The sequence below is a fragment of the Schistocerca piceifrons genome, chromosome 1, assembly GCF_021461385.2.
Source record: "Schistocerca piceifrons isolate TAMUIC-IGC-003096 chromosome 1, iqSchPice1.1, whole genome shotgun sequence".
NCBI classification, from domain to species: Eukaryota; Metazoa; Arthropoda; class Insecta; order Orthoptera; family Acrididae; genus Schistocerca; species Schistocerca piceifrons.
In genome coordinates, this window is record NC_060138.1 from 1142910347 (window position 1) to 1142936642 (window position 26296).

At 41.5% G+C, this 26296-nt stretch overlaps 1 protein-coding gene across 1 annotated transcript in view; it reads left to right on the top strand.

Moving 5' to 3' along the window:
- LOC124780881 (short-chain dehydrogenase/reductase family 9C member 7-like) overlaps nt 1–24264 on the top strand; it is a 172440-nt gene extending 148176 nt beyond the window's left edge. Inside the window, exon 8 of the mRNA XM_047253812.1 lies at nt 23968–24264. Within this exon, the coding sequence (XP_047109768.1) occupies nt 23968–24126 (159 nt within the window). The 3' untranslated portion in view covers nt 24127–24264. The remainder of the gene's footprint in view (nt 1–23967) is intronic.
- Nucleotides 24265–26296: the final 2032 nt, after the last annotated feature.

Below are 26296 nucleotides of genomic sequence, written 5' to 3' on the forward strand. Positions count from 1 at the left end.
CACGCACACCCAAATCATAGTTAATATAACGTTTTCACACATATGCAGTAAAATCGACTGAATGTTTAGCGTCACTGCCTTTAGTGCAGAAGGATCTGGGTCCGATTCCCATCGTCACCTCACATTTTTCTGATAAAGGGAGGACTAAAATAGGGTTTTCACTCAGCCAGGTAAATCAGCTGTTGTACGTACAGCAATGACCCCACTTTATCGTTTAGTATAAAAAGCCTATCATTTTCAGCCAAAAGTTTAAATTTGTATTCTCTTATGGCTGAAACTGTGTGCGGCTTAGACTGAATTACGTAATGGCTATTCGATTTTTCACTATCATTTAACACTCAGTCCCGGTAATCATCAATGCTAAGTGCTTTTGCTCATGAGTGTTTCACATATTTTGCTCCATGCATTACACAGTGTGCCTCAGTTTCGAGAGCGTGCGTTTTCCTCTCACTCAGATGGTTTCTATGATTATCTCTCCTGGCACGTCGTCTTTCATTAATCAACGTTTTTAATGAAATGTAAGATTTTAAAAATGCTATTATTAGGTTTTTTGTTGAAATGCGAAATTTTAAAAAGGCTATTATCGGAGTAAGCCGAAGTGTCAAACTACTTATGCACTTCACTTTCAGTAACATCATGACGTATATTTCTGGTTGTTGTCCGTGTCTGTGAAACACGTTTTCTGTGACACATTTCTTCAGCGCGAAGTAATAACGAAAATCTATAAGGAGCCTGTTGAAAATATCTAAAGAAGCCATTCCTAAAACTATAGATTTATCAAATTCAATGTTACATCTACTTAATTCGGCTTGAACCAAATTTGCATTAAATACGACAGTTCGCTTGAAATTAGGTCTTGCAATCAGAGCAGCAACTTCATATCTATCTTCACAAAGTATTACTAGCTCTACAAAATTCATTTTTCGCACATTTCGCACGGTTATGCCACAAACACTATTACTCATGATTTTGAAGAATTTTTTTTTTTTAATCGTACTTTGCATCCATGTACTTCTCAGCATTAATATCGATATACGGTTTTGTCCAGTGAGCGTGGTGATGGAAGGGTGATATCTGGAGATTTTGCATAGAATAAGATATTCAGCAGACGCTGCTTTAACTTTTTCATAGTGAAACACGTAATTTTTCTTACCGTTCTGCATTTCTCTAACATTCCACTCCCGAACAATGCGTGGAAAACGTGAATACTTGCTCATAAATCTTTCGCTTGAGCTCTGATTTCCCTTATTTTATTACGATAATTATTTCTCCCTATGTAAGTGGGTGCCAACAGAAAATTTTCACTCACAAAGAAGAAATTTGGTGATTGAAATCTCTTGAAACGTTATTCCCGCAACGCCTTTGGTTTTGATTACTGCCATACTAAATCGCGTATCATATCCTCCTTCGTGATAGTCATAGTGACAGTACAAAACGAGCTGCCCATCTTCGTACTTCTTTGATGTCCTCCATCAACCACATCTGGTGCGGATCCCATATCGCACATCAATATTCTAGAAGAGTATTGTTTATTGCTGAGTAAAAATATGATGGCTCGAGTGCCCAAACCAAATCTTATGTGAAACAACGTACAAACCTCCGGCATAATTCCGGAAAATAAATGAATGTTCATTTCGCATACATTTTATATAACATGTTTTAACGTATGTGACAACTGGTCAGCAACTCAACACCCTATGATATCATCTAAAGTCTAAACGAAGAGGGAAGAATAAATCATTTTATATTAGTTTTATGGTTATTACAATGTACATTTATTAAATACAAACTGACTGTATCTATCTCAGGCTAATGCATAGAAGGAATTACACACTGAAGCGCCAAAGAAACTGGTATAGGCATGCGTATTCAAACACAAACATACGTAAACAGGCAGAATATGCCGCTGCGGTGGGCAACGCCTATATAAGACAAGTGCCTGGCGCAGTTGTTAGATCGGTTACTGCTGCTACAATGGCAGGTTATCAAGATTTAAGTGAGTCTGAAAGTGGTATTATAGTCGGCGCACGAGCGATGGGACACAGCATCTCCGAGTTAGCGATGAAGTGGGATTTTAACGTACGACCATCTCACGAGAGTACCGTGAACATCAGGAATCCGGTAAAACATCAAATCTCCGACATCTCAGCGGCCGGACAAAGATCCTGCAAGAACTGGACCGACGACGCTCGAGGAGAATCGTTCAACGTGACAGAAGCGCAACCCTTCCGCAAACTGCTGCAGATTCCAATGCTGGGCCATCAACATGTGTCAGCCTGCGAACCATTCGACGAAATATCATCGATAAGGGCTTTCGGAGCCGAACGCCCACTCGCATACCTTTGATGATTGCTCGCCACAAAGGTTTATGCCTCGCCCGAGCCCGTCAACACCGACGTTGGACTGTTGATGACTGGAACCATGTTGCCTGGTCGCACGAGTCTCATTTCAAATTGTATCGAGCGGATGGACGTGTACGAGTATGGAGACAATAAAATGAATCCATGGTTTCTGCATGTCAGCAGGAGACAGTCCAAGCTGGTGGAAGCTCTGTAATAGTGTCGGACATTTGTAGTTGGAGTGATATGGGACCCCTGATAAGTCTAGATACGACTCTAACAGGTGATACGTACGTAAGCATCCTGTCTGACCACCTGCATCCATTCATGGTTGGTTGGTTGTTTTTGGGAAGGAGACCAGACAGCGTGGTCATCGGTCTCATCGGATTAGGGAAGGATGGGGAAGGAAGTCGGCCGTGCCCTTTCAGAGGAACCATCCCGGCATTTGCCTGGAGTGATTTAGGGAAAGCACGGAAAACCTAAATCAGGATGGCCGGACGCGGGATTGAACCGTCGTCCTCCCGAATGCGAGTCCAGTGTTTAACCACTGCGCCACCTCGCTCGGTATCCATTCATGATCATTGTGTATTCCGTCGTACTTGGGCGGTTCCAGCAGGACAATGCGACACCCCACACGGCCAGAATTGCTACAGAGTGGCTCCAGGAACACTCTTCTGAGTTTAAACAGTTCCTCTGGCCACCAAACGCCCCACACATGAACATTATTGGGCACATCTGGGATGCCTTGCAACTTGCTATTCAGAAGAGATCTCAACCCCCTCGTGTTCTTACGGATCTATGGACAGCCCCGCAGGATTCATGGTGTCAGGTGTCATCCTGCACTACTTCATACATTTGTATAGTCCATGCCACGTCGTGTTGCGGCACTCCTGCGTACCTGCAGGGGTCCTACACGATGTTAGGGAGGTGTACCCGATTCTTTCGCCCTTCAGTGAATGAGATACACACATCAAAAAGGTTTTGCATCACCTCGGTTCCCAGAATTCCTGAAGATAGGCGTTAACTGTGGATATTGTATCACAGACACAGTCCCTTTGACTGTTCAGAGATGTCACTAAACCCGCCCAAAGTTGTAAACAACTATACATGAGCAGTACCTATGAGACGGAAGGGGTCCGACAGCCGATCAATTCGAGTCATTTCACCAGGAAGGAGGTACACAGCTCGGTTCGATCGCGTCCGCACTGTTACTTTGTGCCAGGAAGGGCTCTCAACAAGGGATGTGTCCAAGCGTCTCGGAGTGGACCAAAGCGATATTCTTCTGGCATGGAGGAGATACAGAGAGACATAAACTGCCCATGACATGCCTCGCTCAGGCCACCCAAGGGCTACTACTGCAGGACGATCGCTACCTACGGATTATGGCTCGGAGGAACCCTGACAGCAACGCCACCATGTTGAATAACGCTTTTCGGCAGCCACAGGACGTTGTGTTACGACTCAAACTGTGCGCTGTAGGCTGCATAGTGCGCAACTTCACTCCCGACGTCCATGGCGAGGTCCATCTTTGCAACCACGACACCATTCAGCGCGGTACAGATGGGCCCAACAACATGCCGAATGGACCGCTCAGGATTGGCATCACGTTCTTTTCACCGATAAGTGTATCGCATATGCCTTCAACCAGACAATCGTCGGAGACGTGTTTGGAAGCAACCTGGTCAGGCTGAAAGCCTTAGACACACTGTCCAGCGAGCGCAGCAAGATGGAGGTTCCCTGCTGTTTTGGGTTGGCATTACGTGGGGCCGACGTACGTTGCTGGTGGTCATGGAAGGCACCATAACGGCTGTACGGTACGTGAATTGTATCCCCCGACCGATAGTGCAACCATATCGGCAGCATATTGGCGAGGCATTCGTCTTCATGGATGACAATTCGCGCCGCCATCGTGCACATCTTGTGAATGACTTCCTTCAGGATAACGACATCGCTCGACTAGAGTGGCCAGAATGTCCTCCAGACATGAACCCTATCGAATATGCCTGGTATAGATTGAAAAAAGCTGTTTATGGACGATGTGACCCACCAACCACTCTGAGGGATCTACGCCAAATCGCCGTTGAGGCGTGGGACAATCCAGACCAACAGTGGCTTGATAAACTTGTGGATAGTATGCCACGACGAATATAGGCATGCATCAGTGCAAGAGCACATGCTGCTGGGTATTAGAGGGACCGGTGTGTACAGCAGTCTGGATCACCACCTCTGAAGGTCTCGCTGTATGGTGGTACAACATGCAATGCGTAGTTTTCATGTTGATCTCTATTCCAATTTTCTGTACAGGTTCCGGAACTCTTGGAACAAAGATGATGCAAAACTTTTTTTGGTGTGTGTAGTTACAGTCGGTGTGCATTTAATAAATGTACATTGTATGCACCCATTGCAAGCCTGTCTGCGAGTCCTTTGTTCGGCTTTCTCGCTGCGCACTGCTGCAAGGTCATGCAGACATTGAGGAGGTGATGTATATATTATTTCCTCATTATCTGGATGACCTCGCAGCACCACATGGCGACAAGCCAAAACAAAGTACTTACAGGGACGCTTGCAAAGGGAGCGGCCTCTGGCATCTGTCTGCCAGTAGATGCTGAGGTGAAATTTTGTGTCTTCGATGCTAACGTTTGATGTGATACATCACTTGAATGGGAAAGTCGCGGGATGAAAGATTTTCCAGACTTCATATATGTGGAAATTGTTACGACCAATGCTCGTTTGTTGCAAGCTCAATATTCATAAAGTAATTCCTCCTTCAGAGCTAATTTGATTTACTTCCATATGATGGCGCATTGCTGTTTTACAGTTTTGCTACTGCGTAATTTCATTTGAGAATTGGGATTAGTAATTTTCACTAAGGATTTTACTTGTTGTATAATTTCGACAATGAGATAGGAGCCACTGTACTACATAGCAATTTAGAAGCATTGATCCATCTTTCGAGTAAGTGGAAGTCCTTCAGAATGAATGCAGTTGTTATTCAGTTCAAAGTAAACTGAGATTCGTTTGTGAAATATTAAATTCATTTTCTCCTTCAGAGCTGGCGACCAAATCTTCGAATTTATAGTTTTATTGCAGGCAGATTGCCAAAAGGTGAGTGTAAAACCAGTTCCCCTTGACTCTGTGTACTGCTACAGTGATGATAGTACCAGTCGCAAAGACCACAGCTAAGTTAGGTAGTGCAGCGTACAAGTGAAGTGTATTTATATGTCTACAGCTACTAGAAATTGAACCCTCCTATCATCATTGTGCTTTGGACAGAAGTTTATTTCATTTTGATTGTCTTAAATATAAATTCCGCTAGAATACATAGGTCAAAAAGTTAATTCAAAAGTTGTTTAAAAGATATTTATTGAGGAAGTAATATTAGGTTTCTTAAATGCAGAGTATGACGTCAATACCCTATCGGGTGTGGTGAGAAATAGTGGCATGTGGCGCTAACCGAAGGTTTTCGTAGCGAGGAAATGGGTCACGCACCAGTAGCATCAAAAAACATGCGGGATGGCAGACGTTTTTGCATTCACAGATTGCGTCAGAGCAGTGATTTCCAGATGCCAAATTTCAATTTTGTGTTGTGCTCAAACATTGCTAAAAGCAAATATAACAAATGCAGAGATGTTTGTGCCTAACCTTTCGTTCTTAAACTTAGATTCCCAGCTATTGAATAATTAATGGTTCATTCTTACATGAATTTAGAGATCCTTCAGATCAGTTTCAGGTGTGCAAGCGACAGGTTTGGTCAGTAGTTTCCAAATATTTTGTACATTATTTAGGCATGGAATGCACATTCCCAAATGTAATTTAAAATCTTTGACATTTATAAGAAATCTTTTATGATATTTTGATAGCACTCAATGACACCTACCTGCAGGCACTTAGTCTGTGAAAATCGTCCAAGGCATTGTCAAGATATTAACTTTCAGAGTTTATTTTAGGCACAAAACCTTTGACATTAAATAAATTAACAAGTACTTTTCCGATCGAGGGTGCGTTTTTACACACACACTCATCTTATTTTTGTCTTTGTAACTATGTCAAGGACTTCTCAATTACTCAGCAGGTTCAGTTAATACAGGTTCAATTTATATTAAATGAAGTCCTAATCAGTATTTATGCTGGTTGCTCAATTCAGTCATGGCGGTTGCCTTCTCCACGTTTCTTGCCAGTTATCAGGGTGCCTACGTTTCCATGAAAACACACCAGAGCATGAATTTACCTGACCTTTCTTCTCTCCAAATATGGTAGTTCTCATACCAATCACTGAGAACCATAGGTGCTGTCATCTATTGATACGCCACAACACTCATACAGCTCTTTGAACTCAGCCTCGTTCTAGCTGCCATACCTCCTTTAGCGTCAAAACATGGATACCAGCCCAGCTGTAACGATTTCTACCTTACAAGAAGATGTGCTCTCATAGCCGCGATTGCTTTTTACAGTGAGCTGTCATTCTTATAAGGATATATTCTCACAACACAAAGTGCTGACAAATCCATATAGGGGTGGAACTTAAAACTACACACCAGCAACGCCATCTAATAGCCAAATAGGTAACCTCAAGCTACGACAGCTTCGCCAAGTGGCTGACCAGCGAACTACAAGCACCTACAATGACTCGATCTTCACCGCGTAGCAACTCACTAAGCTATAATACCTCCGGTGCACCAAGCAACTGGGATTGGAACTGCGAGCGAGCACTGCATTACAATGTGGTCAGCCAAAACACACAGTGGTATGCCCACCACCAAATGTCAAAACATTGTCACATCCACAAGTGTCAGTGAGTGAGTGAAGATGATCTCCAGAATGAGATTTTCACTCTGAAGCGAAGTGTGCGCTGATATGAAACTTCCTGGCAGATTAAAACTGTGCGCCCGACCGAGACTCGAACTCGGGACCTTTGCATTTCGCGGTCAAGTGCTCTACCAACTGAGCTACCGAAGCACGACTCACGTCTCGTCCCACAACTCCACTTCTGCCAGTATCTCGTCTCCTACCTTCCAAACTTTACAGAAGCTCTCCTGCGAACCTTGCAGAACTAGCACTCCTGAGAGAATGAATATTGCGGAGACATGGCTTAGCCACAGCCTGGGGGATGTTTCCACAATGAGATTTTCACTCTGCAGCGGAGTGTGCGCTGATATGAAACTTCCTGGCAGATTAAAACTGTGTGCCCGACCGAGACTCGAAGGAGAGCTTCTGTAAAGTTTGGAAGGTAGGAGACGAGATACTGCCAGAAGTGGAGCTGTGGGACCGTGTGTGAGTCGTGCTTCGGTAGCTCAGTTGGTAGAGCACTTGCCCGCGAAAGGCAAAGGTCTCGAGTTCGAGTCTCGGTCGGGCGCACAGTTTTAAACTGCCAGGAAGTTTCATATCAGCGCACACTCCGCTGCAGAGTGAAAATCTCATTCTGGAAACATCCCCCAGGCTGTGGCTAAGCCTTCTATATCTACATCTACATTTATACTCCGCAAGCCACCCAACGGTGTGTGGCGGAGGGCACTTTACGTGCCACTGTCATTACCTCCCTTTCCCGTTCCAGTCGCGTATGGTTCGCGGGAAGAACGACTGTCTGAAAGCCTCCATGCGCGCTCTAATCTCACTAATTTTGCATTGGTGATCTCCTCGGGAGGTATAAGTAGGGGGAAGCAATATATTCGATACCTCATCCAGAAACGCACCCTCTCGAAACCTGGCGAGCAAGCTACACCGCGATGCAGAGCGCCTCTCTTGCAGAGTCTGCCACTTGAGTTTATTAAACATCTCCGTAACGTTATCACGGTTACCAAATAACCCTGTGACGAAACGCGCCGCTCTTCTTTGGATCTTCTCTATCTCCTCCGTCAGACCGATCTGGTACGGATCCCACACTGATGGGCAATACTCAAGTATAGGTCGAACGAGCGTTTTGTAAGCCACCTCCTTTGTTGATGGACTACATTTTCTAAGCACTCTCCCAATGAATCTCAACCTGGTACCCGCCTTACCAACAATTAATTTTATGTGATCATTCCACTTCAAATCGTTCCGCACGCATACTCCCAGATATTTTACAGAAGTAACTGCTACCAGTGTTTGTTCTGCTATCATATAATCATACAATAAAGGATCCTTCTTTCTATGTATTCGCAATACATTACATTTGTCTATGTTAAGGGACAGTTGCCAGTCCCTGCACCAAGTGCCTATCCGCTGCAGATCTTCCTGCATTTCGCTACAATTTTCTAATGCTGCAACTTCTCTGTATACTACAGCATCATCCGCGAAAAGCCGCATGGAACTTCCGACACTATCTACTAGGTCATTTATATATATTGTGAAAAGCAATGGTCCCATAACACTCCCCTGTGGCTCGCCAGAAGTTACTTTAACGTCTGTAGACGTCTCTCCATTGATAACATCATGCTGTGTTCTGTTTGCTAAAAACTCTTCAATCCAGCCACACAGCTGGCCTGATATTCCGTAGGTTCTTACTTTGTTTATCAGGCGACAGTGCGGAACTGTATCGAACGCCTTCCGGAAGTCAAGAAAAATAGCATCTACCTGGGAGCCTGAATCTAATATTTTCTGGGTCTCAAGAACAAATAAAGCGAGATGGGTCTCACACGATCGCTGTTTCCGGAATCCATGTTGATTCCTACATAGTAGATTCTGGGTTTCCAAAAACGACATGATACTCGAGCAAAAAACATGTTCTAAAATTCTACAACAGATCGATGTCAGAGATATAGGTCTATAGTTTTGCGCTTCTGCTCGACGACCCTTCTTGAAGACTGGGACTACCTGTGCTGTTTTCCAATCATTTGGAACCCTCCGTTCCTCTAGAGACTTGCGGTACACGGCTGTTAGAAGGGAGTCAAGTTCTTTCGCGTACTCTGTGTAGAATCGAATTGGTATCCCGTCAGATCCAGTGGACTTTCCTCTGTTGAGTGATTCCAGTTGCTTTTCTATTCCTTGGACACTTATTTCGATGTCAGCCATTTTTTCGTTTGTGCGAGGATTTAGAGAAGGAACTGCAATGCGGTCTTCCTCTGTGAAACAGCTTTACGCGTGTCATCCTCTGTTTCAATGCCATCATCATCCCGGAGTGTCTGGATATGCTGTTTCGAGCCACTTACTGATTTAACGTAAGACCAGAACTTCCTAGGATTTTCTGTCAAATCGGTACATAGAATTTTACTTTCGAATTCACTGAACGCTTCATGCATAGCCCTCCTTACGCTAACTGTGACATCGTTTAGCTTCTGTTTGTCTGAGAGGTTTCGGCTGCGTTTAAACTTGGAGTGAAGCTCTCTTTGCTTTCGCAGTAGTTTCCTAACTTTGTTGTTGTACCACGGTGGGTTTTTCCTGTCCCTCACAGTTTTACTCGGCACGTACCTGTCTAAAACGCATTTTACGATTGCCTTGAACTTTTTCCATAAACACTCAACATTGTCAGTGTCGGAACAGAAATTTTCGTTTTGATCTGTTAGGTAGTCTGAAATCTGCCTTCTATTACTCTTGCTAAACAGATAAACCTTCCTCCCTTTTTTAATATCCCTATTAACTTTCATATTCAGGGATGCTGCAACGGCCTTATGATCACTGATTCCCTGTTCGGCACATACAGATTGTCTCCGCAATATCCATTCTTTCAGGAGTGCTAGTTCTGCAAGGTTCGCAGGAGAGCTTCTGTAAGTTTGGAAGGTAGAAGACGAGATACTGGCAGAAGTGGAGCTGTGGGACCGGGCGTGAGTCGTGCTTCGGTAGCTCAGTTGGTAGAGCACTTGCCCGCGAAAGGCAAAGGTCCCGAGTTCGAGTCTCTGTCGGGCGCACAGTTTTAATCTGCCAGGAAGTTTGAAGATGATCTGCTGGTGCAATAGCAACTTATATTACAAGGCATTCCAACACATGGCATTATAAATGACGTTTTCCATTTTTCTCATAGTTTGCTCTGAAGTACAGTGTGCTTCCGGGTGCATTTTCACACTACTAAGTAGTGACGATAGTAAGTAGCAACAATTCAAATGCATTATTTATTTGGAATTACAGGTTTGTCTGGTTATTGATTTATGATGTATATTTGTGAATGTTTACGTCAGCATCTGATTTTGGTAGGCTTGTAAGGATTACTTTATTCATTGGTGAGAGCTATTCTGCTAGTTTGGATTAACTGAAGCAGACAGTAAGGGCTTAATTAGTTGTTAATTACGAAGAGTTGTTTGGGTTACCAAGGGGTTCTTGTCAACACATTTTAAATAACAAGGATATCTCCTCAATCAAAACAAGTGACTGAGGTTGTTATATCTGGAAAAATGGAGGAAACTCTGGAAGAAAGAGCTGATTCAGCAATCAGTAGTTGTGGACTATCAGTTGCCCACCCTTTGGGCCATTCATACCAACGAAGACAATGAGGTGTAAGTCAGATACAAAACTATATATGTGGTACAGTTCAGTGAATAGTGGAGAAGTTAATCGTCCCTGCATCCAAAGGAAATGTAGAACCAAAGAGAGCACAGAGGTGATATCAAAAGAAAACATAGAGAAGGTACCACAAGTAAACATGGAGCACATAGAGAAATTACCTCAAGTAACTAAAGAAATGTTGAAGAAAGAGCTGCAGGAACATCAAGGAAGAATGAAGAGAATCCTTGAAGTAAGAGATGCCAAATTGCAGGAGAGTCTGGCTCAACTTCATAAAGATATGAATAGAATTAGAGTTGGCACTTCAGGAAAACCTGAGAGAATATTAAGGAAGCTAAAGCTGCACCACAAGAAAAAATTCAAGAAGTTGACACATCATGTCCAACAGATTAAAATTGTGACAGAGACAGAACAAGAATGCAAGATCGCTATTAAAGAACTGGGCACTAAACAAACTGAACTGCGGATTTCAGAAAAGAAACGGTAGTACTCAGGCAATAGGATGATTAGTGATCAAGCAAGAGATTAAGAATTTGCAGCAGGAAATACAACAACTTGATAATGAAACTGAACACATTGATAGGAAAATTAGTAATTCAACCTTGATGAAAGATAATTTTGTTAGAATAGTGAACACTGGTAACCGGTACACCCAGGCTAATACAGAACGGAAGTAAAATCAGAAGAGGAACTGTACGCTATGATATTTACAAAGCGATTAAAAGGAATTTTCCCAGCACACTTTAAAGATGCAGACAAAATACAATTCCCAATAGACAGAATGAAAGGAGAAGCTCACACCTGGTGAGTTAAGAAGAGAAATGTAGTTAGTAATTACAGTCAATTCGAAGGGCAATTTCTGAAGGAATACTGGTCTGAGAGTTATCAATGTGTACCACTTGAAGACTTACTACATCGCAAATCGCTTAACACTTGAATGTGGACCGCGGGAGAATCTGATGAGCATTTATGAGAACTGAATGAAACCTTACAGCAACCATTAAATGACGACACAGTGATATCTGCAATAAAGAGACGATTTAGTTTAAGGATGCAGGACAATGTAAGCACATTATTAAGGACAGAGATACATTAATTCAAGTGCTGGAACAGTTAGAATCAAGTCGCTCACAGGAAAACAGTCAAGCAAACGAGCAAACCCAGGAAAGAAACAATTATCACCAAAATCAATGTTGTAACCCGTCATATCGTAGGTGACGAGTTAGTAGTCATCAATATACGAACCACGGAAAGGGCCATCAAGATTACCATGATCAGACGAGAGAACATGGTCCAAAGGATTATCTAGATGAGAAGACAGACAAAGGAATGATGTAATATAAAGTGGTAAGTATTAGGAAACCAGCACCTCTTTTTTTTTGCTATACCAACTGTTGACTGCTACATTCCCCGCTGAGTGACACTTTACTTTTTGTTTTAAGTCTTACTCCTCTCACATGTTTACTATCCACAGGCTACGAAAATTGTAGAAATTACTAGGTACATTTAATCAATGGTTGTCCAAATATTTCAATCAGGAACTGTGTGATAAAATCGGTTGCACCGTAATACACCACACATGTATGAAACTAATGTCAGCGTAGTAGTTGAAATATCTAAGAAACAATGGTGTGTGTGAATTATTCAGTGTCATGAAATCATAGAAACAGCATAAAAAAGAGTAATGATAAGTATCGTAACTGAGAGAAAACATCTATCAAAACAGTGATTGAAGCTGCTCAGTATCAGTAAAGAATTCTATATAGTCTTATACATTTGTTTGGTAAGTTGTGAAAGAACAGAGAAACTATAAAGAATTAGCATGACGCAACAGCTGATTGTGACAAACTGAAGAAAGTGGAAAATGATCTTTTATGTGAAGTTCGCAATAGACAAAACAAAAGGCAAAGCTTACATCTGGGGAGTTAAGACGACAGAAGTAGTTAGTAATTACAGCCAATTCGAAGGAGAATTTCTGAAGGAATACTGCTCTGAGAGCTACCAACGTGCAGTACTTGAAGACTTACTACAGTGCAAATCACTTAATTAACACTTGAAAGGCTACCTTGAGAGAATTTGCTGAGCATTTATGAGAACTGAATGAGACCTTACAGCAATCATTAAACAACGACATAGTAATGAAAGTCTCTTCGGGTTTGCTGCCGGATCCTAAAATCAACTTAACTCGATATTTCGGCGATCCAACTGGTCGCCATCTTCAGGAAAATGCTACTTCTGCTGATAGTCCCGCTGAGAACTGACGCCAGGTTTGCAAATCGACATACTATATATGCCACCGTTCAGTACACGGCGCATGCGCCGCCCATCACGGTTTCTGCCTTCCAAAACAGGGAGGTGGCTCCGCCCTCAGTGAAACATTGCAGGCAAAGATATATCGCAATCAAGGGCGCACCGAAGAACGTTCAGTTTTGATGCGAGATAATACAGGATTCCACGTTTTGCTAAGAGGAAACCCGTTGTCTCTGTTGATTAAATTATCAGCCAACCTAATTTCAATCGCCTCTTTATAGACACTGTTCCAAAAACCAGAAATGTTGGCAACCACAACAGTTTCCTCAAATTTCATTTTGTGTCCCTCATTTAGGCAGTGTTCTGCTACCGCCGATTTTTCCGGCTGTTGTAGCCTCGTATGACGGCGATGTTCCACACACCTGTCATGCACTGTGCGTATAGAACAGCCATGGTAAGCTTTCCCACATTGACACGGAAAAATCGGCGGTAGCAAAACACTGCCTAAATGAGGGACACAAAATGAAATTTGAGGAAACTGTTGTGGTTGCCAACATTTCCGGTTTTTGGAACAGTGTCTATAAAGAGGCGATTGAAATTAGGTTGGCTGATAATTTAATCAACAGAGACAATGGGTTTCCTCTTAGCAAAACGTGGAATCCTGTATTATCTCGCATCAAAACTGAACGTTCTTTGGTGCGCCCTTGATTGCGATATATCGTTGCCTGCAGTGTTTCACTAAGGGCTGCGCCACCTCCCTGTTTTGGAAGGCAGAAACCATGATGGGCGGCGCATGCGCCGTGTACTGAACGGTGGCCTATATAGGATGTCGATTTGCAACCTGGCGTCAGTTCTCAGCGGGACTCATCGGCAGAAGCAGCATTTTCCTGAAGATGGCGACCAGCTGGATCGCTGAAATATCGAGTTAAGTTGATTTTAGGATCCGGCAGCAAACCCGAAGAGATTTTCATGACTTATTACGCCGAGTAAGCATACGTAATCACAACGACACAGTAATATCTGCAATAAAGGGACGATTGAGTTTAAGGATGCAGGAAAATCCATATGAGCGCGTTATTAAGGCCAGGGATGCATTAGCTGAAGTACTGGAACAGCTAGAACAAGTTCACTCACAGGAAAACAGACAAGCAAATGAGAAGACCCAGGAGAGAAGCAAGTGTCACCAAAAGCAATTTAGTAACCCATTATATCACAGGTTAACAGGTGGTATTCATCAGTATGTCAACCATGGGCATGATCAAAAGAGAGAACATGATCCAAGAGTTTATCTAGATGAGAAGACAGACAAAGGAATGATGTAATATGAAGTGATAAAGTCTTAGGGAACTAGCAACTCTTTTGGTGGTACAACAACTGCTAACTAGCACACTCCCTGCTGAATGAGTCTTTACTTCTTAAGTTTCACTCCTCTCACATCTTTACTAGCCACTGGTTACGAAAATTGTAGAAATTACTAAGTAGATATAAGCCGACCATTACTAAAATGATCAGAGCCCGCGCTGAACCACCGCGCGCGATATATTTCTAAGTGTTGCGACCGTTGTCCCCAGAAACTCCTAAGTTTTTTAAACTGTGCGGTTAGACCACCACTGCCCGTGCAGCTACGTCCAACTAACCGTAAAAGGGTAAAATGGCCACCGCTTCTTATTTCAAGATCCATGTCACTTAACGCGCCAGCGAAACCACCAGTCATACCTATACCTTTTTATGGAGAAAATCAATCTTAAAACTAGACATGCCATTACAGGTGCCATTACAAGCGCTACCAACCTCATCGAAAGAACATATTAAACATAATGACATGTTAAGTAGTTTGCTCACAAGTATAAATTAAATAACTACATATTCCATTTTCAGTAATTAGTTTTCAGTCTTTTCTCACTGTGTCCTCGAATATTTATTCTACACACATATATGGCACACGTGTCTTAAGGAAATGAACTGCTGTTTTCACTACTCCAATCTAAACACAGTTATCTGTAACGACATTTAAACTATGGGTGAAACTACGTAAAATTATAAATAGTTAATTAAAACTGTCAAACATACAAAATATATAATCCTAATGTTGCACGTGGAGCATGTGCACGTTTGTCAGTCCATACTGCCATGCTGATAGTGTATCTTTCCTGAATTATTAATTAGCTGAATTCAATTAAATTCCTGATTAAAGTGCTACTCACTGGTTGATTAAGAATAATTAAATATGCAGATAGCTCAATCGACATTTATCAATGAGTTTTTTTAATCTCTCTTGTGGGTACATAAAAACCATTGTTATCAAATATTCAGTGAAAATCAGTTACAGAAACCTTCTCAGATTTATAACTAATTACACATACCACTTTCATATATACTAGCTGAATCGTCTCTCTCTCCTCTTAAGCATGGTGTATCATATTTCACAGTTAATACTATGATTTGCATTGCACTCACGGAAATGTAAATACAACTGTATAGTCCTTTGTGGATGTTGCGCTGACAGGTCAGCGTGGTCTTAGTGCTTTTCTGTGAACTATCAATGTCATGCCAACCAGCCACTGCTCTGTGGCATTCATGAACCTGATCTCTTTGTAGTATGTCATGTCATAACATTCAGAAATTACTTTTATGTTCGCCAGTGGACACCAGATGTCAAGAACAAGGGAGGCACACCAAGCTGAGACACGCAATTAAATTGGTCATTTACGAGCACTGTCTGGAACTTAAGTATATCACGATCTATGAAAAAAGAGTGTTCAACACAAACCCCTAGATACTGGAACAGTGTTATAAGAGAATCAACAGAATTTTACAAAATACATCACATTGTGCTGTATGTACTGACAGACAGACAGCACAGGGTAATGAATTTTGTAAAATTCGTACATGCTGTTGACCAGCGCCTAAACAACATGTTCAAAGTCAACAGAGATAGAGGTGATTGAAAACCTCATGAATCGTGGCACTGGGTACCAACTCCGCAAAGCCTGAGGTCCTGCACTGAAGTTGCTAAAAAAACAAGCAAAGGAAGAAACGAAAATGACATGGGGAACGAACCCCAGACAAAGCGCCAGGTGCACTGTACCCAACACAGAACGCCAGATTTCAGTCAGCCGCATCGGTCTGGAAAAGGAAGGCCAGCTCGCGGTGTGGCACAATGGACCGAAGATATAACGTCGCAGGACGCTTCTAGTGGCAACGGACTGCAATCGGAGCTCGTAGAACTGACCTTGGGGGCGCATTTTACCGAAAACGGAACGCCAGTTCGAGGCCAGTTGTTCCTGACCCAGGAAGGAACGTCTCAGTATGCTTCCAGAGGTAAGGGACTGCAGACAGAAAGACGAGAACCGATCATGGAGAAGGAAGGAATTAAGTATAAATATTGGGCCTGCTAAACACTCTCAGGTCTCAAGCAATAAAGACAACGGGACATGTTGTCGAAATGTTGTGCATGGACTACACTGACACTGAGCAGAAAACCCGGCGTGCCAAACTGTCAACAGATCGCCAGTAGAGCCTGAAGAATTGTTGTATCAAGAGATTCTATGGGGAGGAGATGTACCGAAATATCAAAAAGCTGGACAAACTTAGACATACGAAAGGGAGGATGTTATGTCTCTTACCTTCCTTCTGAGATTTAGGGATGGAGACCTACTGCCAATTTTCGCCGGGATCAAGCATCATATCAATGAGATAAAACGTCAGGCGAGCATGGCGCTTGTAAATGAAGGGATTGGAAACATACGCCACAGGTTGGTTGTGGTGGCCAGAGGGCTTTTACATCTTCGTCTGTACTTGACAACCTTCGTAACAGGTAAGTACTGGGACTGAATAGACAGTGCCTCTTGGTTCACACCAGAGTGCTCCAGGAAGAATGTCTCTTTGTGCCAGTCTGCGAAGTTTGACTATATACGCAACAAAACACACCAGTTAGAGATCACTTGCACGTTGAGTAACCTAAAATGCAAGAAGCTCGATGACACCACCTTCAAGGCACTCAGCAGGGACCTAAATTTTACAACTACTCCTAGGAATGTGCATATTTCGTGTTTGATCAGTCCAATGGAGCAAGCAGTCAACACATTTCACCAAACGTGGCAGAATAATTCAGCCAGGAGACATGCAAATCGATCACCAAGCCGAACTGCAAGATTTTCCAGTTATAACATGTGTTGGAAGTATTTGAGCTATAGCTGTAGTACGAACAATGGCTTCTACAGACATCGTGGTGACCTTTTGTTAACCGACGTAGTCAGAGACATGACGAGCTCGTAAATTATTACCACCACAGTTTTCGACGACAGCGCATATTTCAAAGCAAGAAATGTATTGCATCCAATTTTCTTACTATTATATGAGGAAATTAAAGTCAACGGCTTTTTCGTTTATATGCGATTGCAGTCTTTCTCGGCGTATTCCAACGATGAATTCTTCTCGGGTTATAAGCCGAGTGGTGGCGTCGTCTTGTCGCAACGTTTCGATGATAACCCGAGAAGAATTCATCAGCTTTTTCGTTGTTTAAAGCTAAAGGCTATAATGTTTTGCATTTTCTGTAGGCTCTTACGTTAATTAAACTACAATCATTTACTTATCCTGCATTCCTGATCATTACATATTTAATATTTTGTGTGGAATATACGATTTCAAAGATCGTATCTGATTAATACATCACTGTGTCACAGTTATAAATAGATATTAAGTATTCACTATCTAGAGAAGCTATTTTGTCTTAAGCAGATGACTATGGTTGCGTTTTCACTTGTAAATGGCAAATTCACTTGACTTTAACGTACAGTTTCTTCATTATTAGTTCAGTAATTATTCAGTCTTAAAATTTTCAAATATGGTGGCCACAAACCTATGTATTAACTGTACAGCTTGCATCCAGCTTATTTTCAAGTAAACTCGGTAAGTAAAATATTTGACTTCAGAATTTCAAAGTAAAGTTAAGAAACATCAAATGGTTCAAATGGCTCTGAGCACTATGGGACTTAACAGCTGTGGTCATCAGTCCCCTAGAACTTAGAACTACTTAAACCTAACTAACCTAAGGACATCACGCACATCCATGCCCGAGGCAGGATTCGAACCTGCGACCGTAGCAGTCGCGCGGTTCCGGACTGCGCGCCTAGAACCGCGAGACCACCGCGGCCGGCTAAGAAACATCAAACAAAATTTTGCTCGTCCAGGAACGGCGACCGTTTCTAGTAGGATAACATGTATTGCAGAGGGATTGTATGATAATTGAACACCAGATCTCAAGCAATCTTTTGACAACGCTACTGTTGTTCGTTGGATGGCACCAAATTATCTAAAGGATAAATAAGTTAAGAGAGTGTAGTGAAATATTTATGTATGTGTTAGAAATCATGATCGTGCACAACATCCCATCTATTCTTTGGAAATAAATAGTCGATTGACTAAAAATTAATAAATTCAGTTTGAGTAAAATCACGGTCAATAGTTGGTCTAAACTTTGTTTAAAAATGTGGTAGTACGATATAGAATAAAATCTTACACTCAGCTAAGTGAATAAGAGATACAGTTGTGGAAACGGTTCGTGGTAAAGACAGAATTTTACGTGACGCCACGCAGCCAAGGTCACAGGCGCGAGAACGGCCGCAATAGCGGTAGTTTTTGAGTGTAACGGACAGCTAGTCAGCTTTGTACACCATGCGTGATAAAAATCGGTTAGGAGGGGCATTTAAGCACAATAATAAGTCAAAGAAAGGTTACACGCGTCATTAAGTGATAGTAAATTCAAACACTGTTGTGAAAACATTTGGTTCGATTACATGCGGTTTGTTGCGCCAAAATGCGGTAAATCGCGAATGCGTGGTTCGTTTGTGGACTGCAGCAGCGGAACTCAACAAGAAGAAGATCCGAGATTACGGACTTGGGGAACGAACGACAGACTTAGGACCAGGTGCACCGTAACCAGAAGAGCTGTCAGGCGCATCGGATCGTAAGCGGAATGCAAGTTCATGGCTAGGTGCTCCTACTGAAGGCGGACAACTCTGGACCGGTCCTACAACCGGCGGCAGAGAGAGAGCTGTTGCTGACGTAGGCGTGGCGGGACGTACATGGACGAATGAGGCCTCCAAGTGCACTAGCCCCCCCCCCCCCCTCCACCACTCCCAACCCGTCCGACAGCTACAGCTGACGCAGGCGGATGCGTTTGGCAGACGGTCAAAATAAAGTATGGATCTCGTTCTGCGCCAATTGCCAAGGAGAACAGCGCGCCGCTCAACACTGAAACGTGCCATTATACAGTCACTGCTTTCCTACTACTCCACAATATAACAGTTCGCGATAAAAGGCACATCACTTCTCAAGAATGTCAACTAAGCAGTCCGCGTTCCGTCTCGAAAGAGGCCCGTTAACACATGTGTGACTGCACTATTCCACTGTCGTAGCCTTTATAATATTGCGTGGAAAATTGATCAGATGCATTTAAATACCTTTTGTCCATTATTTTTACAGTTCACAATACACTGAAAAACAGTTTAATATATGTCCACAGCAACAAATTAACCGTCCACGCCTGTCCGCTGCACAACAACCAACCTTCCATAATTGCTATCATCGCACTGTTATGTTAAACTCGTAACGTATCAATACGAACCTAGACTCTCACTCTCGAAGAGTATTTATAACAATCAAATCTTATTTAAACATTTCAGTGTAAGCATGTAATATTCGCGCAAACAAAGTTGACACTCTGCGCAGAAGCTGGGGGAGCGATGTAAATGGGAAATGCCATTACGCTCGCTCCCATCAGCCACCACGTCGAGTGTCAACTTCGTTTGCACATGTAAAAATGATTTCAAAATTTAAGAAATAAATTAAATAAAGTAGCAGTTACAGCAGTTAATATGCAGTGTCTGACAGTAAACACAAGGTGTGATGAATTATGTTAACAGAATCTTCCGTCGGTTCATGGTAGAACAACATTCAACATTATAATAAATGAAAAGCACCAGTTTGCCTTTGTTCTACAATATTGCTTTTATTTTGTCAACCGGTTTTCGGCTTACAAGGCCATATTTAGACATTTACTGAGTATTGTCACCAAAGACGTTACAGTGTTTGCAAACAACATTGAAACAGAAGTAACACGTCTAGACTGAAGCAGAAACGTACAGTCAGTAACATCTTTGGCAGTGTGGTGGTAATGCAATGAAGAAGTAGTTACATTGATAATTGTTTCTTCCTTTATGTGGTTTGTATATCACTCTCCATGTTTTATACCTCCTGATGTAGCCTTTTCAAGTAAGAATTTTCTTTTATTTTATTAGTTTTGTTTATTAATAGAAACTGTTATGTAGGCATGCTGTTCCTATTTTGTGCTAACGTTTTTCCTGTCTACTCCATTTTTATTTATTTACTCTTTAGGTTTTTACTTCTTCATTGCATTACCACCACACTGTCAAATATGTTAGTTACTGTATGTTTCTGCTTCAGTCTAGATGTGTTACTTCTCTTCCAATGTTGTTTGCAAACATCGTAACTTCTTTGGTGACAATACTCAGTAAATTTATGAAGATGGTCCTTGCAAGTCGAAAACCGATTAACACAATAAAAGTAATATTGTAGAACAAAAGCAAACTGGTGCTTTTCATTTATTGTGATGAATTATATAAGAGATAAATATTAGTATACGAATTAAATATCAACGTACCTGTGTATAGGTAGCTTCATAGTACTAGAATCACAACCTCTGCCGTTGGCAAAAGCGATGGAGTACAGGGTGCTTAAGGAAGACTCCTTCAGTTTCACCAGTCCAATACTTCTATATAAACGGAGATACAAACTTGCAGTTTCATTTATTTAGTGTATGACACACATCGTATTTTAAGATATTTAAAGAACAAAAAAAGGCAAGTGAGATATACATTTTATATGCTAAGATAAAATGCTCCAATCCACTCAAGACATGCAGGTGTTGGAATGAAGAACACAATTAGATTACCAAGATATACTCTCAGCTCACATTCTTTGTCAATGTGATGGCTGGATTGTCTTGGAGCACCACAGTTGTGGCTTGATATAGAAAGTTTTCGACACTTGTACAGATTTCCTGAACACATATCGTGTCCAGGGCAAATATATTTAAATTTTTTTCATAAATGCTGGGGAATTTAAAAATCACGTAATTACTGTTGGGTCTGTTAGGTTACGTAGATAGTGTGACGTAATCTGTCAAAATTGCTGGCCCTTTAAACTTGATGTTGCATTTAGTTTTTGCAAAGTATTCAGAGACACGTACATACTGAACTCTCCCCATGAGATCCATGTTTTTGGGACCCTGAAGGAAGACATTCGCGGCCGTCAATTTGCGTCATACAAAGAGGTGCGCGCCTGGATTCAATCATTGTCCCACAGGCAGCTGTAAATATTTTTTCATGAAGGCATCGACAGTCATGTCTCACAGAAGCATACATGTATTATAGTCTGCATAGGATACGGTGGCCGATGCGCAGTGACCAGTTGTCGTCCAAAGCGCTGGACGAGTTCATTCGTCTGTTCGGAAGGGGAGGCCAGCAGTGTTCCTCCCCCTTCGGCAGGTCGGCTATGACAGAATCGAGGCGCATTCCCTGCCAACTTGCTCAAACGATTTTACGGAAACTATTCTGTAAAAAATATCATTTTTGCGTCACTTATAGCTTTGTACATCAGCTTCATGATGACATGCACATCATGTTGTTAATGGTCATAGTTATTGTGGCATTTGCGTGTAAGACACTGCGCTAAATTCGAAAACGTTAGCTATTAAAAATAGGAGTCGCTATAATTTTGCGTTTGATACATATTACGTAATATGTTGGCAGCAATGAAATTTAGTTAACATGTGAAATTTTTATTTAGACTTAGGTGAAGATCCATCAGCCAAAAATCTCGAAAATTGATCTAATGTAACACACTCATTTGTGATCGCCTGCGCCAGCGATAAACCAGGAATAAAATATCTATAACATTCCAAATATTTCAAAAACGGTTTGAGATATCAAAACGAAATTGTGGCAAATAATATCATGCAAAGAGGTGAGTATTTTGCCATATCGTTATTGTGCGGAACTTCTGTATCTACCATGTTATTCCACTAACTAGAGACTTTCAGGGTGAAAAAAATGCAATTTCTAAGGGCCATCGATAGCTGGTGAAACGAGAAATACTATGAGTTTTGTAACAACATCAGTGAAAACATTGCACGTTTACTTTCGTACCAATAATGTGGTTCTTCATAAGTTATTGACCTTTCTTTTCCTCAGTTCCTCACTTAATTAATTTAATAAACCACTGTTTCAGGATCCTCTCCCAATTGCGTCTGCACAACCTGTTAGGTGACACTTGGTAAACTTCGCTGTGTTTTGGCAAAAAAGCAAAAACATGGCTCTGAGAACTATGAGACTTACCTTGTAAGGTCATCAGTCCCATAGAACTTAGAACTAGTTAAACCTAACTAACCTAAGGACATCACACACATCCATGCAGGCAGGCAGGATTCGAACCTGCGACCGTAGCGGTGGCGCGGTTCCAGACTGTAGCGCCTAGAACCGCTCGGCCACTCCGGCCGGGGCAAAAAAGGAACTCATTGCTTTCGTTGCATTTTCGGCGGAATTCTTTTTAGGTAGTAATCAAAGCACAGGTGACATATCTTTTTGAATGGTCGCCATATAAGTGTGGACGTGGAGGGGGCTCCAATTAATGTTACAAAAAATGTGAGCCTAGGCTTCAGTTAAGAACAGCACTTCCCCTCCAACATTGGCATTTCCCCTACAGCGCCTGTCCGTAACCCCCCCCCCCCCCCCCACTGCAACTTTCCCCACGCATGCCTTGCTGATTGTGCATCTGCTGGTCACATAGTTCTGTGCACACACTACTAACAGATGCGGCGATTACATTTAAAATAATAAATGGTTTACTTAGTCGTTTCCATCCGTCTCGTTCTCATTTGACTCCTCCTTACATTTTCTTACCTACCTCTGGATTACCTCTTTTGGTAGAGTGCATTTTCTCAAAAAGGACATTTCTTCACCGTTTCTACGCAATGCCTTCATCTCGGAGGAAGTATTTCTACGTCTACATCCTGCTCTTCTAACCACTATTAAGTTCATGGCAGATTGTATTTCCCACTGCTCCAGTTATTAGGGCTACCACTGCTTTCCATACTATATCATAGATGGATTGTGAAAAGACTGATCGTTGAAATAGCTCTGTGGGAGCTGTAATTAATCTGATCTTGTTCTCAAAATGCCTATGCGTGAAATGTAGCAGCTTGTAGTATATACCTAGATTCACAATTTAAAGCCTTTGTTAAGTAGGCTTTCTTGGGATTATTTACATACATCTTTAAATGTCCACCTGTTCAGTTTCTTCGGCTTCTCTTTGACACTCTTCCACGGATCAAACAAACCTGTGGCCATTCGCCCTGCCCTTCTCTGTTACGTTCAATATCTCCTGTTATTCCTCTTTGGTATGGGTCCCACACACTTGAGCAATAGTCGAAGACAAGTGGCAAGAGTAATTTGTAAGCAATCTCCTTTGTACAGTGCAGTACCCTAGTATTCTACCTATGAACTGAGGTCTGCCAAGGGCCTCGTCTACGACTGATCCGATGTGATAGTTCCACTTCGCATCCTAACTTAGTGTTACTCCCAGGTATTTGTATGAATTGGCCGATTACATTTGTATCTCGTTGATTCTGTAGTCATTGGATACTAGGTTTTTTTTTTGTTTTGCGAAGTGTACAGTTTTCCAATCACGAACGTTTAAGCATGTTGCCAATTTTTCGCTACAAAATACTGTGTCACATTTTTTCAGTCTTTATAATGAATAAACTTAAGAACTATGTGAAATTTTGATTTCGAACGCCTTAGGAACATGGGTAGTGCTACATAGTCACTGTATAAGGTATTGTTCGAAATGTTCAATAACTCTTGCCTTGTTTTATTTGTTTCAGGTGTGGCGAATTCCTGGTCTGTGGGAGCGAGTATTTTACGTGATACTACCGCAGTTACCATATTACATAAAAGATTTCACTAATTACCTCGCTTTCCAGTGGGGTAACACTGTGTCGCCATATCCAAAAAGCACGGAAAAACAGAACAGAACACACTGAAATTACTGGCGATAAAGCTGTTCTGTTCTCTGGCATCTCTGATAGCTTTTTTTCTGTATCGTTTGCTCCGTTGTCAAAGACCCCTTCTCTGTAGAAGGCAATAACATGAACAATAAAATTGTGGTCAGCTAACAGTAATCTAGGTGAATATTTCACATAGTGGTGGGTAGTAGTTACCTGAGCAAAGATATTATACACACAGGACGAGGTGCCTAAATTTGTCACTTCAAATGACGTTTGAGTAAAAGATAATTGTAAAATCTGTTCACGTGAAAGAACAGTTATCAATGGTGTAACCTCCCCACAAAAATTTTTCAAATGACAATATTTAAATGACAATGAAAATCGTGGTAAGTGTAAGCTCCCAGCAAAAATATTAATAATTTATGGACAAAGACAATAAATGAGAAATAGCAATCTGAGCCAAATGTAAGCTGCCCACAAAAAAGTAAGACAATTCAATGATAATGAAATCTCAGTGACAATGAAAACGCAAATAGACCGAAATGTCGATCTTAGGCCCTGTTCTTACCTCAGTAAAATTGCATCTACTCTTATTTTCGCCATAGCTTGGAGGAAATGCATCGCAAATATTCTTTGAATTTAAGTAAACTTTTCTTTAAGGAAATGCATGGGAAACTTTCTTTCAATTCAAATGATTGTTTTCTTAAAAAATTACTTTGAAAACAAAATTATTATTGGGGCGATTCTTGGACAAATTAATTACAGTTAATATACACTACATTATCAGATGTACGCAATGCTGCTTCATTACCTTATTCAAAAAATATACCTCGTCCTGAATCTTGACCAGAGGGCCATGTCGACGCCCGCCGACTCCTCACACAACTCCGACTGTCTCTCGCGCGCTACTAGCGACTAGCAACAACTACTACTGACTCCCTACATGCAACTCAACTCTCGCGCGGTCAAGCGCAGACTAGCAACGATAAATAACTCTCTGGTCAGAGATTCTGTCATGCCTCGCCATCGCTGCTACTGAATACGTACGTGTTTCATAACCCTCCACTGGGGGGGCAAAAATTTGGCAGCGATGGTGAGTCATTTGGACTTGCCATGAGCAACAAATTTTTTCTTAATTAATTAATTTTTACAATTCACAGAATATTCAGATGTAGAACATGAATTAAATGTGGTGCACATGCATCGAGTACAAAACATATCAGGCAAAGACAAAATATATACAAAACATATTCACAATTCGCAAAAGTGCACATGCACAGTAGTACAGAACATATCAGGTAATGACAAAATATATATACAATGAGTAAAAAACATATTAACAAAAGACATAAGTGCACACGCACTGAAAAAATTCGTCAACGTTTTCACAACAAATAAATGTAATGGCAAAAAATCATCAAATCACAAAATGTATTAATAAATGACAAAAGTGCACACGCACTGTAATACGGAACATATCAGAAAACCACAAAATGTATTAATAAATGACAAAAGTGCACATGCACTGTAATATGGAACATATTAGAAAACTACAATATGTATACGTAATGAGTACAAATGGCATAAAGTGCACACGCACTGTAAAAGCTCTCTAATATTTTTACAACAAATAAACCTAATGAGTACAAATCATATTGACAAAAGTGCACACGCACTGAAGTAGTGAACATATTAGGAAATCACAAATGTATAGGCAACGAGTACAAATCATATTAACAAATGGCATAGAGTGCACACGCACTGTAATGCTCTCTAGTATTTTTCTACAACAAACAAACAAATCAAGGAGTGTATTAAAGTGCGCATGCACTTTAGAAGTCTTTAGTAATTTCAGGACAACTAATCTTATTAACAAATGAAAGGAAGTGCACACGCACTCTATATGACTTTTTTATTTTACAAGAATTAGGAAAGGAATAGGAAGGATTGCGTCATGGATGTAGCACTTTAGGTTGCACGCAGCTGCACTGAAAGTCCATATCTTTCCACAGAAGTACTACACCAAGTGAGACAAACGGAAGTTCTTTTCCCAGAAGTATTTATCAGCGTAGCCAAGACACTGAAATGTCGTAGTAATATTCCCTGTTATCATTTTGGCAGTACATCAGGTACACCAAACAGTGGGACCATAATAACGTCTTCATCGCTCACGGTGGTGGACAGCATGTCGTGTCAACACCACGCT